Genomic DNA, 17,400 nt, shown 5'->3' with positions numbered 1-17,400 from the left:
TCAATGTCTCTCTTTCCTCTTCAGTCCTTTGAGTTTAATGATTGTCCTCTTCAGGGCTGCCTTCACCTCCTGGTTCCTCAGGCTGTAGATGATGGGGTTCAGCAGTGGAGTCACCACTGCATAGAAAATAGACACCACTTTGTCCAGATAATAGGACTCGTGTGCTGATGGTCGGATGTACATGAAAATAACCGTCCCGTAATAAATGAAAACCACCAGGAGGTGTGAAGCGCAGGTGGCGAAGGCATTCTGTCTCCCTGCTGCCGAGGGCATCCTCAAGATAGTCAAGATGATGAAAACATAAGACACCATGATCAGTGTGAAGCAGCCCAAAATGACCACCCAAGCAAGAAACAGGAAGGAGATTTCGCTGAAGGAATTTCTCGTGCAAGATAATTTCAGCAGAGGTGAAAAGTCACAGAAGATGTGATCCATTACAAGAGGTCCGCAAAACGATAACTTAGACATAGGAACTGCAGGCATCAGCAGAGCCACACAGCTGCCAATCCAACAGCCGCCAACCAGCTGGGCACACATTCTATCATTCATAACAGCTGGATAGCGCAGGGGGTAGCAGATGGCAACAAACCTGTCCAGGGCCATCACAGACAGCAGGAGGTTCTCCATGGCACCGAAGAAAAAAAGGAAATAGAACTGCGCAATACATCCATTCTCAGAAATGGATCTTCTCTTGCTCAGAAAGTCAGCCAACATTTTGGGGATGGTGACGGAGGTGTACCAGATTTCCAAGAAGGAGAAGTTACTGAGGAAGAAGTACATGGGCTTTCGGAGGCTACGGTCCACCCTCACCAGTGCAATTATCAGGATATTTGCCAAGATAGTTAAGAGGTAAATGAGGAGAAAGATGACAAAGGTCATGACCCTCTGCTCCCAAGTCATGGAGAGCCCCAGTAGTAGAAATTCAATCCCAGTGGTGTCATTGTCCGCCATCAATGATTACTGTGTCATATCCACTGGATAGAAATTTTAAAAAATGTCAATGCATCATGGCCACAAAATCTAGTCCAGTATGATAAAAGAATAATTAATTAGTTGATATATTAGCAAAATCCATAGGGCAAATGCTTTCAAAACCTTAAATCGATGCTTTCTTAGCCTCCCAATTCCTCCTGCATTCAACTTTCCTCCAGATTTTTTTTTAGCATTTACATAATTTATCTTATATATGGCCACAAAGCTAAAATATAACATGCCCCATGGAAAATCCAAAATGCATATGAGAAGGAAACTATGCATTACATAGTTGTAGGTGTATGAGGGGCATAGAGGATTCATCCATCGTAAATAATCTATCAGACACAACGCAAATAAGAAAATGAGCATAATATTGAGAAGGATATTTATGTGCTCAGCCGTGCCGATATTTCAGTAAATTGTATTCTTAATTTACCTATCAATTGTGATATTATCAATTCAGTGATTGATAGATTTTATTTTTATTTTGCTGGACATCTCATGAATAAAGATTCTTGGCATTTTTTATATATTCATGCCTTCCGGTGCTTCTTACGTACACCGACAGATCTGTCATCCATGGAATTAAGAAATCCTCAAAATCTTACCTCTTTGTTGGGCTTTCAGTGTGACAAGAAGAGCATAGAGACACGCGGAAGGGTGAATTCAAATCTTGAGCTGAACCTTTCATACCTAAAGTTCATGCAGTGGTCAATGCAGGCCACAGTGTGTCTACATTTTGAGCAGTGCCCCTAACCTCCCACAATTGTGTAATTAGCCTGCAGCTGCGAATTTTACAATCTGCCATAGAATCAACATTCCTGAAAGCTTTCACACCTCTTAATTCAATCTTTTGGACAAAGCTGCAGGGTGCCTGCCTGCTTTTGGTCTCGACTTTGCTCCTGCTTCAGCTCCTCTTCTTCACGTACCGCCCTTCCGGAGGGGGGGGGGGGGGGTAGAGCGAGTTAGCCATATAACTTATACAGTTAACTACCGATATTTGTAGTTAGCCGCATAAGTTTATGTCTAAGTTTAAACTCCCCATAAAGCAGGCCTGAATTTAGCCAGGTTATCGGGCAAAGTGCACACATAAATGTACATATTCAGCCGCTTTGCTATGCCACTGAATATTTATTGTAACTTAGCCATATTAGTCATATCCAGCTAAGTTACTTAAACAGCCAGAGCTGAATATCAGGCCCGGAAAGATGACACAGACTTTCTCAAGAAAATATAAAAAGGATGATTACACTATTTCAATTTGAACCTAAAGTGACATTTCATAGTTCAAAGTTTGTAATGTATATGTCTTAACTTGATAAACTGTTGATTTTTGTACTTGATGCATTTTTTATTTATATACAGTTAAAATATTGTTTAACAAAAAACAATATGAATGGTTTTCAATTTTTAAAAAATTGACTTTTTATGCATAGTCAGAAGCGTGGATCTTTATTTATTTACTTATTTAAACATTTTCTATACCACATGTATCCACAGCTCAAAGTGGCTTATATTGTCAGAACATTCATAAGATTTGTTGCAAACAAAACCACACAAACAATAACTATAGCCTTCTCTGCCACATAAATATTGCTCAAAATTGAAAATCTAAATTAAAGTCTGTTGAAATAAAAAGGTCAAGTAAACTCTTAAATGTCTTTGTGCATGCTGGCCACCAGAAATGCTCAGGCAAGGAGATCCATAAGGAGGGGCCTGTGATGGAAAAGGCTCTCTCATGCGTCTCAGCCGTCGCTGAGACAACCTTAAGGGACTGAACTGGGTTGTGGTTGTACAGCCTTGCATTCATCCAAGGTAACGCATTCTCCCCTAATAATTTGTGAACTGACGCCACTTTACATTTAATGCGCCATTCAGCTGGGAGACTGTGCAGATCCTACAGTACTGGTGTTGTACGCGACCTCAAGCTCTGACCTGCAACCACACAGGCAGCTGCTTTTTTTTTTTTTGTAGCAATTGCAATGTCCTCAATGAATTTGCAGGCATCCTTAACAAAGTCGAGTTTCAATGACCCAGGACTGCAGGGGACCAGTGATTGAAGAATGGGGCAAACCTCAGGGAGGCCCAATAATGTTTAAGTCTGCAACTTTAACAATGACTCTGATATGCTCACGCATGGTTAAATAGCTAAGATTACGCTCAGCATCTTCACTTGTACCTTTGTGAGTGAATGATGCCTGTCTTATTTAAAGTAAAGCTCAGTCTGGTTATGCACAAGCCATCGCTTTACAAGGCGAGGCAAAGTAAGAGCCTATCAAAGGTAAGGGACCATAAGGTTTGGACAGAGATTTAAAAAAAATTATATATTGTCGGAATGTAAGCGGCACTTTAAACAGAGATCAGTGAGTATGTAACTCTTAAATAACGTAGCTGAAAACACTGATCCTTCTGGTATTTCAGTTGACAATTTATGCCAACCAGATTTATAGGTGCTAATTCTGACCTGTTGGGATCACCTCAGTGAGATAGGACCAGAACCAGTTAAAGATTGTTCTTGTGACCCCACATTCACGCAATCAATAAATCAAATTTTGATGGTCAAGTGTGTTCAATGCTGTGGATATCTCAAAGACCATTAAATGTGGTACATAACTGCAGCAGAATTTAAAACAAAAATCAAATACAGAATTTGCTAACTCTTGCCGCATAATCTTGACAAATCTGCCACAGGAAATCAGGGGCCTTTAGCTTCCTTTATTTTGGACAATTTGAATGATGAATGGGAATATCTTACCTGATTTTTTTTATTGCAAGTAATCTGGCTTTGGCGTGTTTTAAAGTTATTTTGAAGCACCTTTTCCGACTCATAGACTCTTCTACTCCATGTTCATGTGCTTAACTTTACAGTGCTTTAGTAGGGTCTCACAGTGAGTGGCAGTGGAGAGATGGATGACAGCCAAACCCCCACCGTTCTCAGCTTCAGTCACACCATTCCCCAGCCAGTCAGTGCTGCACGTGAATTAAGGTGACCTGATTTGGGTACAACCCTCAAAAGACAGAATTAGGAGGTGGGGTTACTCCTCTTGGACAAGAGTAAAACATTAGCAACAAGAATCAACAGCCAAGTTGTAACCACATTGTCAAGTGATATCTGGGATTCACTGCATGTGGTCTGAGGAAGGAGTTATGCAAAAGTTATGTTAATATTTCATAAGAACATAAGAACATGCCATACTGGGTCAGACCAAGGGTCCATCAAGCCCAGCATCCTGTTTCCAACAGTGGCCAATCCAGGCCATAAGAACCTGGCAAGTACCCAAAAACTAAGTCTATTCCATGTTACCATTGCTAGTAATAGCAGTGGCTATTTTCTAAGTCAACTTAATTAATAGCAGGTAATGGACTTCTCCTCCAAGAACTTATCCAATCCTTTTTTAAACACAGTTATACTAACTGCACTAACCACATCCTCTGGCAACACATTCTAGAGTTTAATTTCACAGAGGGATCCTCCAGTATAGAAATCAGGACAGAGCAATATGCTGATGAGGTGAAGATCTAATTCTGTAATTATTCACAAGTCTCAAAGGCAATATCATCGCTACAAAAAATATGATTTGAATACCTACGTTTCTTAGAAGCTCCTGGTTTCTTCCAGAAACTTAAATGGTAAATGCACTTGCATAAAGAAGGATTTTCTCTACTGTTAAAGTTTTTTGTAGCCTTCTGCAAGTCACTGATCCTGATTATACACATTTTGTGTCCATGGGAAAAAAATGCTTAGGGCTTCCCATTTTATATCCATGGCTCTGCCACACTCTCTGCATGAATGGCCTTGGGTAAATCACTTTCATATCCATGACTCATTCTCTCTCTCTCTCACTATCTTTCTCTCTCTTGCTGTCTCTCACACACTTTCTCTTCCAGCAGAATTAGAAAGCTCCACAATTATTTTGTCTTCAGTACACCAGAATATCTCCTCCTAAGGTATTTATCATTCCTGCTCTATCCTCAAGAGCGTTTGCTAGCTAATCCCTGAAGCAATCATGTTTGTACTTATTATAATGTCCCAACAGGGTATTCAGTCAACCAAATGAGCTGGATCAAACTAAAATTTCACCTTCCCCCAATTTTAGGTTGGTGTATTAGATGTCACATATAGAGGAGCAACAGATGACTCTGTCCCACTGAAATGCTATATCGGCCATGCATAAACCTTGGTTTCATCTGGAAGAAACCAGAGCTGGGCTTGCATTAGTGTTTGTTAAACTCTCTGGCCCTATGGCTACGTTCACTCTCTCAGCTGAAAATTAGACTATATGGAGCCAATGTTCAAACATATCTGGTTAAGTAAGTTATGCGGATAAGACTTGTCAGGCTAATTTACAAGGGATATTCAGCAGGCTTTTTGAAAATTTCCCACCATGCAGTCGGTTAAATAACCTGTGGGATCAACGAGTAGCACAGGTCTTTCTGGGTAAGGGTTGGGCAGGTGGTCCAGGGGATGTGTTCAGGGCAGGAGGATGAAAGAGTAGATTGCATTCACAAACCTAGGTGCGCTATTCTCCAGGGGGGAAGCACTCATGCAAAAAAAGAAGAAGCATCAAAACCACGCAGGTACCTTTGCCTGGGGCGGTCTGGAAAGGGAAAATATGCTAGAACTTTCCCTTTGAAAACTGCTGAAAAGCTCATGGGTAAAAGTACCCACAGGCTTTGAATCTGTGCCCCCCATTTCCAACCCCCCCCACCACCACCACCACCACCAATTATGACTTTATGTCTCTGTTTTCCTCTTTAGTTCTTTGAGTTTAGGGATCTCCCTCCTCAGGGTGTCTTCATCTCCTGGCTCCTCAGGCTGTAGAGCAGGTCTTCCCAAACCTGTCCTGGGGACTCCCTACAGTCGGGTTTTCAGGGTATCCACCATGAATATGCATGAAATAAATTTGGATATACTGAGTCTTCATGATATGAAAATTTATCTCATGGATATTCATTGTGGATATCCTGAAAACCCGAATGTCTGTGGGGGTCCTCAGGGCAGGTTTTGGAAGCCCTGCTGTAGATGCATTGTGGGAGCTCAGAAGTGGTGCTCCCACAATGCAGAAAACAGACAGTACTTTGTCCAGTGGTTGGAATTACATAAAAAATCCCTGTCCCATAATAAATTAAAACCACCATCTGGTGTGAAGCACAAGTGGCAAAGGCGTTTTGTCTCCCTGCAGCAGAGGGCATCCTCACGATGGTCAAGATGACGAAAATGGAAGACATCATGTTCAACAAGAAGCAGCACAGAATCACAACCCAAGATAACAAGATGAAAGAGACTTCACCGAAAGAGCTTCTCTTGCAAGACAATTTCATCAGAGGAGAAAATTCACATGGTCTAATACAAGAAGACCACAGAAGGACAACTGATACATGGAAAATATAGGTAGCAAAAGGATCAAACAGCTGAATATCCAACAGCCACTGGCCAACTGAGCACACACTTTATCATTCATGACAGCTGGATAGTGCAGAGGGTAGCAAATGACGATGAACCTATCAAGGGCCATCACAGCCAGCAGAAGTTTTCCATGGCACCAAAGACAGAGAAGTAAAGTTTGGTGATGCGTCCATTGAGAAAAATGAATCTTTTCCTGCTAAAAATATCAACCAGAATTTTGGGTATCATGGTGGTGATATCAGATATACCAGATTTCCATGAAGGAGAAGTTGCCAAGGAAGAAGTACATGGGCTTGTGAAGGCTTCGGTCCACCCTCACCAATGTGATTATCAGGATATTGGCCAGTATGGTAAAGATATAGATAAATAAGAAGATAAATGAAGAGTAAGACCCCCTACTCCCAAGTCATGAGGAACCCAACCAGCAGAAAATCATTTCCAGTGGTGTCATTCTCTGCTATTAATATTTCTGCACAAAATCAGCTAGACAAGGAAAGGAGAAGAATTCATATAATTAGGTGCATTGCAAGACAAGAAACCTGATTCATTATGATTGCTCTAAGGTCAATATTCAATAGCCAATTAAAAGAATAACTGAAAGGTTATCCATCTAAATGGCTAACCAGTGATATGAAAAACCAGTGCTAGTGCGAGGGTCTGCTGCCGCCCTAGACGGTGACATCACCATGTGATGTGGCTCTCTCTCTCACTTTCTTTATTTCTCTCTCCTCTACCCCACCCTGATCCGCCAAATCGTGCACCTCCATTCCTACCGCCATCTCCCGCTCAACAAATCTTCATTGCATTGTCACTGCATTTGAAAAATGGCACCCTAGGTGATCGCCTAGTCTCATGCAGGCCCTGTTAAAAGCTGTATGCAGCTAAATTCTAGCCGTACAACAAGTTATGCGGCTAGAATTTATCCGCATGAGTTGGGGGCATTCTGGGGAGGAGCAGAGTTAGCTGCTTAACTTATGTGGCTAACTCTGGTCGCGCCATACGGCTGTCTTAAAGTCAGCCACAAAAACATATGCAGCTAAATTTAAGATATTCTGGTATGTTCAGCAGCACGACCACATCACTGAATATACTCTCCTAGTTAGTCGAATATTTTTATCTGGCTAACTAGCTGAGCTGCTCAGCGACTGACTATTGGCCTCCCTATAACTAGGCCAGGTAGCCCTGCCTCTTATTTTGGTGTCTCATTGCTGAATGATTTGGGGGATCGTTGGTTCTCAGCGTGCCACCTTTCTCTGAATCACTCTTTGCAGAGAGTAAGGATTGTGCCAGGTTGTTCCCAGTTACTGACAGTGAGTGCCCCTGCCAGCAGAGGGAATGAGAGAGCCGGTGTACCAGTGCCTGATGGGAGCTGCCACCAAGGAAACCAGGCCGCATAGATGTGATCTGATAGAGTTTAAACAAAGAGCAGTAATGGGCTCAACCTTCTCAGAACCCAGTAAAAGCGGTCCATGAGAATCATTCTCGAAGAGTAGCCAATGGAAAGAAGACATAGTTTGGGACAGTCCTTGAGAAAAGGAGTTGGCCAACTGTGGTAGGAGAGGAAAATTGCAGTGTTAACACCTCTACCAAATCGTATGTCACAGAATATGGTAAATCCCCGTGTTTTGAGCCCCTAGTGGTAGTATCCCAAGCAGATGTTTGAACATACAAGAGAGAGAGAGTGTGTGTGTGTGTGTGTGTGTGTGTGTGAGAGAGAGAGAGAGAGTGTGTGTGTGAGTGTGTGAGTGTGTGTGTGTGTGTGTGTGAGAGAGAGAGAGAGTGTGTGTGTGAGTGTGTGAGTGTGTGTGTGTGTGTGTGTGTGAGAGAGAGAGAGAGTGTGTGTGTGAGTGTGTGAGTGTGTGTGTGTGTGTGTGTGAGAGAGAGAGAGAGAGTGTGTGTGTGAGTGTGTGAGTGTGTGTGTGTGTGTGTGAGAGAGAGAGAGAGTGTGTGTGTGAGTGTGTGTGTGTGTGTGTGTGTGTGCGCCGAGTTGGATTTTGGTGTGTAAGATGCTGCATAGAGGAAAGGAGCTTTTTAGGATACTCTGAGGTTGGCCACCCTAAGCTACAGTCACTCAGGAATATTCAGGGAAAAATTGACCATTTCAACAAGAATTGTGCCAGTACAGAAAACAGAGAGAGATTAATCGCTGAATGCAGTAATTTTATTATTAGGATTAAGCCCTAAAGGAAAAGTCATCACTAAAATGGTAAAGAGATGATGTGAGTACTTGCATTTCTTAGAAAGCTGCATATTCCTCTATCTCAGAAATTATTAAATACTCGGCACAAAAAAAAGTGAATTCACATAACAGGTGGTACCAGTTCTGTTAGAAAAAAGGTTTGCATCTGCCCTTGCAGAGCTTGAGTCAAAAACGAAAATCACCTAGGGAGGAATCCTCCACAGCAAAAGGCCCTTCCTTCATTCTGCTACGTGGCCCTGGGGATAGAAAAATGCACTTTATTAGGGGAGGGAGGGCTGAATGAATGCCCCGAGGGGGTTTACTGTAAGCATAAATGTGACTGCATTCAAATTTAGCCTTCAAATGCCGCTGAGATTGCTACGGGTATCATGGGCACCCCGGGAGATGATATTCTGCTGCACAAGAGGCACTCGGAGCACTGCTGGAGAGCAGTGAGGGACAGAGGAGAAAAGTAAAAAAAAAAAAGAGAGAGAAGGGAGAGGAGCACGGGATGACGGAGCGATGTGCAGAAGGGTCAGCGGGAGAAGAAGCTGGCCTCCCTTCTAGCATGCCAGGATCTCTGGAGGAGTGGACAACTCTCTGAGAAGCATAATATTCATGTAGCTTCTGATGGGGGGTTTCCATCTTCTCTCACCACTCATTGCCAGGTAATACAGAGTTAGCTAAAGGTAACTTATGAAGCCGCTGGCTTTCTAAACATTCCCTCACCGAGCGCCTAAATTTCTCGGTCCGGTATGAGTGAGCTCACAAGTGCAGCTCGTGGGAAGGGGGGAGGGGCGGCTCTGGAGGTGCTCCCTGGGTGGGGGTCAGTTTCACGATGTAGCTGGGGTCGGCGTGGATTCTCCACCCTAACCGGCTAAATTTATTCGGACAACTCTGGTCGCACAATTAGCAGGGCCTAAATCTGGCCGGACTAACTTTCTCCAGCTAGGATTTAAGCAAATGGTTGGCCACAAACCCAGCCGATCAGATTTGGCAGAAAATTTGGCTCAGGATAAGCGAGTAAAATTACAGCTATCTCTTTACCAGAGACAGAGAGGGAGGGGAGGGAGGGAGAGCGGCATCAAACACCGCCTTGTAAAAATTTCTGACCAAACATTATCATTCAGTACCTGGTAAAACAGGCAGCGGGCTTAACAAAACTTTACATCTTCAGATTCATTAGATCCTCTTTTACCCTTTCCTAAATGACTTTTATGTCATTACAGGAGGCTGTAGTGGTGTTTTTGAAAAGTCCTCACTGTTTGACATTTCCACCAACATTAATCAAATAAATTGAGTGTGGGGGGAGGGAGCTGTGGTGTTCATCACCAGACCCTCAGACAGATTTCACACCGAGGTACTTACAGCATGAATATAGCACGGGCAGCTGAAGAGCGGATCTTCATTAGATGCCCAATGTAGGCATCACACTTCAGGAAAAACAAAAAAAGAAAGAAACCTGCTACAAACGCATTATAAAAAAATATCCCTTTGTCTCACAGAAAGGTTAAGTGATAGCGCTAGCGTTGCAGCGACAGCCTGGCCGCACCCGATGAGCCGTGCGTGACGAAAGAGGATGCACACGTGAATCTCCTCTGCCTTACCATAAGCGCACACACGCACACACACGCACACACACACACACACACATATTCCCTAGCCGGCCTCTCTCTGACGAAGTAACATCTCTCTGATCAACAGCACAGGGGTCTGAGCGGATGGCGAGAACCGTGTGCGCACCCTACTCTGTGTATCCTCTCGGCGAACACATGCATTGCCCAAAAGCTTGCAGGGAGAATTTTTTACACCGAGAACTCAGCGGGTAATTTCCAACCGTCCGCAAGCCGCACTAGAAATGTCTGCTTTTTACTTATCTATACAGAACCACGGGGAGGGGACGACCCAGCAAGATTGCTGCTGGTCCTTTTTTTTTATTTATGGGTGGTTCCTATTCCACTTTTCTGCAGTGTAAAACCGATCACTTGTTACCAGCGGCGCACATGACAAGGCTATAATATTCTGCGTGTTCAAAAAGGATTTGCCTGCATAAAAGTAGCACATGCGGTAGCAGTTTTCAAAAGCCCATTTAAATGTGTAAATCCTTTCGAAAATTACCTCAGTAACGTCAAAAACGACAAATTAAAACTTAAAAAAAAAAAAACCCACAGAGGTAAATAATCATAAGTGGGCCCCTCTGGTGCAAATCCCACCACTACTGTTACCTGCGGGGCCCGCACCGATAAACAAAGCAGGCAGGTAGTATTATTACCCTCCCCACCCCCTCCCCGAGAAAAACTGCCCACAGAGATTTGCGCCTCCTTTCTCTGCGTGGGAAAAAAATTTTTCGGCACAAAAAAACAAGTGTGGGGAGTTTTGAATGATCAGTCCCCAGGCCCTCTCCCCGCCTCCATGGTCTTGAGGGTAAAAGAACGCACGCTGTCCAACCAAGCTTGCAGTTTTACTACCACGGGCAGGTCGAAGAATTTTTTTTAAAGCCCTTTCCTGCAGGCAAAATGCTGCTTTTCAGTCCACAGAAAGGGCTTTGAGTATTGCTCTCACGGCACACAGGAGCAAAACACGTCCAAGACGGGTAAGAGCCAAGCTGCATGCACATCAGCCATTCCTCACAGTAAAAGAATCCGACGCTTAAAGGGTCCACGTACAACCTGACCCAAAACAATGAAAAGAGGGTAAACGAGGCATCCTGCGTAATATAACTAAAAAATCCACAAATCATACAGGGAGGCTTAGCAAAGTGCAGAATGCAGGAACCCAAACTGATACTGAGACCCCAGTGGGGGAAAAAAAAACAAAACAGGGCTACAGGTGCTGACAATGTCAGAGATTGAAAAGCGGTACATTGGATTTTGCTAATGAGTCCATCACTGTCATTTTTCATCCTGAGTCAAATTTTCTGACCGCTGAAGCGCAGTTGCCATGTTAATCTCCTTGTATACATGGAAACGCAGGTGGCAAGCAAGGCGATAACCTTTTTTTTTTTTTTTTGGATCAGACCACTGCATCGATGACCTTATCATCAGGACACTAAAAGGGGACTTACAAACCAACCAGGAATCCAAGGGTTTTCAAATTAAATTTATCCGTAAAAGTACTTTCAGTACACTCGGTCATGACCCACTTCTCTAAAAATTATTTTGTCTAATGATATATTGTAACCGAACCTTTGACGGCACCTGTTAGAATGTACTATAGTACACTTTTACCTACATTAAATTTGTGCCTACATGTAAACCGTTGCGATGTATATAACTTAGCGACGGTATAGAAAAGATTTTAAATAAATAAATAAATGGAAATGATCAAACATTTTGAAGCAAGGACAAACAGACTTAACAGGGGGGCACAGACTTCCTCACCCATGACCAGACTCTTCCAGTACTGATAAACTCTTCTTTTTTTTATCTCCCTCAGCTTTCTCCCCTTCTGCAGACACATAAATACATTATTCCCTACCTCCATCGCCCCATACTTCTTTATAGTTTCAATAATAAAACCCACCCCAGCACCACTGTAAGGCAACCTGTCATTTCTGTGTATTCAGGGAAAGTCACCCGCAGCTCATTCTGCCCTGATCCAATCAAGGGAGCAGAACTCTCCAAAGTTAAGTCACAAATGCAGTACATCACCCAACAGCTTGTTTGTTGATCGTCATGCTCTGTAATAAAATAACAAGTTTCAAATGAATGCCCTGTTATTGTCCAGCAGATTTAAAGCAGAGACTACTGATGGCTGAGAATAACACCGTTGTGCTTGAATTTATGCTAGTGGGGTTCCCAATGACTCGGAAGCAGGAGGTCGTAGTCTTCACCATCTTCTTACTCATCTACGTCTTGACCATCTCAGCCAACATTCTGATCATCACTCTAGTGAGGGTGAGCAGATGCCTCCACAAGCCCATGTACTTCTTCCTCAGTAACTTCTCCTTCTTGGAAATCTGGTACACCTCCGTCACCGTCCCCAAAATGTTGGCTGACCTTGTGAGCACGAAGAGCACCATTTCTCGGAACGGATGCATCCTCCAGTTCTACTTTTTCTTCTTTTTAGGTGCCATGGAGAACTACCTGCTAGCCGTCATGTCTCTTGACAGGTTCATCGCCATCTGCTACCCCCTGCGCTATCCGGCCATTATGAATGAAAGAGCGTGCGCTCAGCTGGCAGGGGGCGCTTGGATCATCAGCTGCATGTCCCCTTTGCTGCCAGCGGTGTCTATGTCTCAGCTGTCGTTTTGTGGGCCCCGTGTGATAGATCACATCTTTTGTGACTTTTCTCCGTTGATGAAGCTATCTTGCACAAGAAACTCTATCAGCGAAATCTCCTTCATGCTGATAGCGCGCGCTGTGATTTTGGGCTGCTTCGCGCTGATCATGGTGTCTTACATTTTCATCATCCTGACCATCATGAGGATGCCCTCTACCGCAGGCAGACAGAACGCCTTCGCCACCTGCGCCTCGCACCTCACCGTGGTTTTTATTTACTACGGAACGGTGATATTCATATACGTCTGCCCAACAGTCCAAGAGTCGATTCATCTGAACAAAGTGGTGTCCGTTTTCTACGCTGTGGTGACCCCACTGCTGAACCCCATCATCTACAGCCTGAGGAACCAGGAGGTGAAGGCAGCCCTGAAGAGAGCAATAATTAAGTTCAGAGGACTTGAAAGAGTGGCAGTGAAATAAATCCCAGGCTGATATCTGAATAATGTTTTATAAGAACGTTGAATGCAAAAGTGTTTCAGATTTCTTTTTCAAATGATGTGAGCATTTTACATTTCTGTTTTTCGGGAGAGGGGGGAGGAGGAGAAGGCAGCAGTATCCTACCTACTTTTCTGGGCTTCCAACTGAACCAGAACCAGGGCTGGAATCCCAGCACCATGTCAGCCTTCTCCCATTGATAAACTCTTCCTAACTCATCTTCCTCCCTGTGATAGTGCTTGAGTGGGGCCCATGCACCAGGCATCCTTCCACAACCCTGCAATCCTAGGCCCTAAATCTGGCCGATGAGTGTTGCCATTACTCTCTCTCTCCTCCCGCCCTGTCCCCAGGCACTGCGATCACTCTGTCTCCACAGCATCCCCCAGAGATGGCCAGCCGGGTAAGTGCAAGATCTGAAGTTAATTTTTTTTTTAAAAAAGGGAAAATCATGTAAAGAGGAAAAAAAAAAGGCTTCCACAGACATGTTGGGTCTCTACATCTGTGGTGGCAGCTGCCAGAGCCAGGGTTACTCCAAGTAGATGTGACTCGGTTATTTACACTTTCGAACAATAGAAGGACTAGGGGGCATTCTATGAAGTTAGCAAGTAGCACATTTAAGACTAATCGGAGAAAATTCTTTTTCACTCAACGCACAATAAAGCTCTGGAATTTGTTGCCAAAGGATGTGGTTAGTGCAGTTAGTGTAGCTGGGTTCAAAAAGGGTTTGGATAAGTTCTTGGAGGAGAAGTCCATTAATGGCTATTAATCAAGTTTACTTAGGGAATAGCCACTGCTATTAATTGCATCAGTAGCATGGGATCTTCTTAGTGTTTGGGTAATTGCCAGGTTCTTGTAGCCTGGATTGGCCACTGTTGGAAACAGGATGCTGTGCTTGATGGACCCTTGGTCTGACCCAGCATGGCAATTTCTTATGTTCTTATGTTCTGAAATATATTTGGCTCACTGAGCCCCAGGAGCCATAGAAATAGTGCATTCAATTTGGGTGAATTAGACTGAAGAATGGAGGACGCACCTGCTACCATGATCCAAATGTCTGATGAACAAATTGCTTATTACTCTTTGAAATTACTAGTTTTAACCACTGAGCAAACATCTCCTGATATTTACTCCTTTTCAGATTAATCAATAAAAATGTGGGTAGACGTCACCTTTTTGTAGTTTTTTTTTTTAGCACAGTCACATAATTTCATCTGCCCGTGCACTTAGAACTCAGATCTGAAGGCATTTATTTGCAATTATTGTTCCCCTTGTTTACGGTAAAAAAAAAACAATCATGCCGACACAAGACTCGAAGACGGCAGGACAGGCTGGGAGGAGAGGGTGGTCGCCCGGTGGCCCATGTGCTATAAACTGTCATGCGGAGGATCTGGGTCCAATTCCCTGGTCTGGCTTCTGCTCCCTTGGCTGGGGAATAGGTGGGGTAAGAGGGGAGTAGAGGAAGGTGTGTATCGAGGACTGGACGGAGAACCCCTGGCTTAGAGAAGTGTTCTTCAAGCCAGTCCTGGAGTACTTCCCTAGTCATCTAGGTTCCAAGACATTCACAATGAACATGCGTGAGACTTGCGAGCAAAATAAAATAAAACAGCAATATAAGAAAACGAATAATAAATATTAAACAAATAGAATAAGTGAACAGATACATTAATAGGTACAGTAAGACATTTTATTATAGAATGTAAAATTAAAATTCATAACCCAACATGGCCATGTTTCAGCAATAAAGCCTGCACTGGTGTGAAACTCTTTACAATAACAATCAAGATGAAATCTAAGACCATTCAAAACGGTCCAGGCAACCGGTACAAAAAACAATTAATATTGTCAGCTATTGAATCATAATATTCCCCCAAAAAGATATTACCATCGGTTTATAAGACACATAGCTAGGCAGAACACAGCAAAGCGTTTGGAAAAGAAAGGATATTCAGCTGGAGGTGGGAAAACTCAGACTCACAGATGGGAGCTAGCGATCCCTAAAAATAAAAAATAAAAAAACAAGAGGAAAGAAATATAAGAGGAAAAAATAAAATAATAAAAAGGGAATACTTTTTTTAAAAAGTGTTAATTTCCAAAAAAATACATTTAAAAAGAAAGATGAAAAATATTGAATAACAAAATAGAATGTAGAAACATGACAGCAGAAAAAGACCATATGGTCCATCCAGTCGGCCCATCCATCCAATTAATTTTGCATTATAATTCCCATCACTTCCTTAGAGATCCCCTCTATTTATCCCATGCTTTCTGGAATTCAGATACTTTTTTTTTTTGTCTCCACCACTTCCACCAGGAGGCCGTTCCATGCATCCACCACTCTCTCTGTAAATAAATATTTCCTAAGATTACTCCTGAGTCTACCCACTTTCACCCACATCCCATGACCCCTTGTTCTACCACATCAAGCAAGTTACCCCCATGCTTATTTGTTTTCCTAGACCGTACAGTTCAATGTCCTTGTTGGTTGATGTCTGAATCCAATTCCTCTTTTCCTCTTTTCCCCCTGCCGTTGAAGCAGGGAGCAATGATGGAGTTGAATCAACAGTATGAAGGCTTATTGGTTAAGGGTAGTGTGCGCCACACCAGCAAGTTACCCCCCATGCCTCTTACTACATTCCCCACCCCCTTGCCTTTAGAGATCCATAGTGTTTATCTCATGCCCTTTAGAAATCTTGCAGTTTTTATCTTCGCCACCTCCTCCGTAAGGGCATTCCAGGTGTCCACCACCCTCTCCGTGAAGAAATATTTCCTGACATTGCATCTGAGTCGACCTCCCCGGAGTTTCATTTCATGACCCCCCTAGTTCTATTGGTTTCTTTCCAGTGGAAAAGGTTTGTTGTTGATCATGCGTCATTAAAACCTTTCAAGTAAGGAATTTTAATGACCCAATATTAACGGTGTCTGAGTTTGAATTTATGGGCCCCTGTAAACCTGTCAACTTGAAAGACAAATTCAAGCAAGAAATTCCCAGGATTTACCTCTCCAGATGGTTCATTTCAGGCTCAGCCTAAACCATTTCTTGCCCCTTTCTATTTTTTGGGTTAGTTGTGTCCGTAAATTGACCCTTAATTTTTCCAAATGTCAGACTATCTTTGTCTTTATTGGTCAAATATCTTTACTGTAATTAAATTACAAACATGAACAAAAATCTACTTTTCCTTTTTAAGGCTCTATTTCTGACCTGCAGAGCTAAAGCAGGAATTGCTGATGGTGAGGGTAGAGCGAAGCCTTCACAAGCCCATGACCTTCTTCCTCAGTAACTTCTCCTCCTTGGAAATCTTGGTGCACCTCCATCACCGTCCCCAAAAATGTTGGCTGACTTTCTGAGCGAGAGAAGATCCATTTCCGAGAATGGGTGCGTCACCCAGTTCCACTTCTTCTTTGTCTTCGCTGCCATGGAGAACTTCCTGCTGGCTGTGATGTCCCTTGACAGGTTCGCTGCCATCTGCTACCCCCTGCACTATCCAGCTGTCATGAGTGACCAGAGCGTGTGTCCAGCTGGCCGGTGGCTGCTGAATTCTCAGCTGTGTGTCCCCGAAGGCAACCCTGGGGAAAAGGACAATTAAACTCAGAAGGCCTGAAAGAGAAATGGAGAAATAGACTCTGGTTGCTTGGCCATAATGCTTGAATCAAGTTGTAGAAGCTGAGACATCTCAAAATGAAATAAACATTTTACATTTTTAGATTTTTCTCATACAATTTGGGTTATGCTTTTTGTTGTATAAGTTAGTTCTTTGAACAGCAATATTAAAAAGTAATTGATTTTCTGTTTCTTGGTTGTTTGCATCTCTTTTTCAGGTGAGGGTATGAGAGGGACTATTTTCCCCCTTATAGATATAGTAAGGTGGAGTGGGATCTTCACTAGTCCTATCTGACTATTCATTGATAATGGTATAGGCATGTTACTTGATTACAGAACCAATATTTTAAGCTCACTGTTGCCACCAGGAATTACTTGGTCATGAACTGCATACACTGTACAGTTTGTAAACAACATCAGCCACCAGTAAACCAAGCAACCAATAATGGGACTGTGTTACCAAGCATCAGTGCAGTCTGAGGCACATGGCCCAAGCCTGAGTCCTTTCAACCACTATCACAGTCTA

General features: G+C 43.1%; 2 protein-coding genes across 2 annotated transcripts; one reads left to right on the top strand and one right to left on the bottom strand.

Annotated features, from left to right (window-relative positions):
- LOC115078602 (olfactory receptor 6Y1-like) lies at positions 1-951 on the bottom strand. Its single transcript, XM_029581533.1, has one exon. The coding sequence runs from the start codon at positions 949-951 to the stop codon at positions 1-3; it is 951 nt and encodes a 316-aa protein (XP_029437393.1).
- An 11,359-nt stretch (positions 952-12,310) lies between these two features.
- LOC115078601 (olfactory receptor 11L1-like) lies at positions 12,311-13,261 on the top strand. Its single transcript, XM_029581532.1, has one exon. It carries the CDS (start codon positions 12,311-12,313, stop codon positions 13,259-13,261), a length of 951 nt encoding a protein of 316 aa, XP_029437392.1.
- Positions 13,262-17,400: the final 4,139 nt, after the last annotated feature.

The sequence above is a fragment of the Rhinatrema bivittatum genome, chromosome 16 (assembly GCF_901001135.1).
Source record: "Rhinatrema bivittatum chromosome 16, aRhiBiv1.1, whole genome shotgun sequence".
NCBI classification, from domain to species: domain Eukaryota; kingdom Metazoa; phylum Chordata; class Amphibia; order Gymnophiona; family Rhinatrematidae; genus Rhinatrema; species Rhinatrema bivittatum.
Note: the sequence above shows the minus strand (reverse complement) of the source record. Positions and strands in the feature narration are given on the sequence as shown.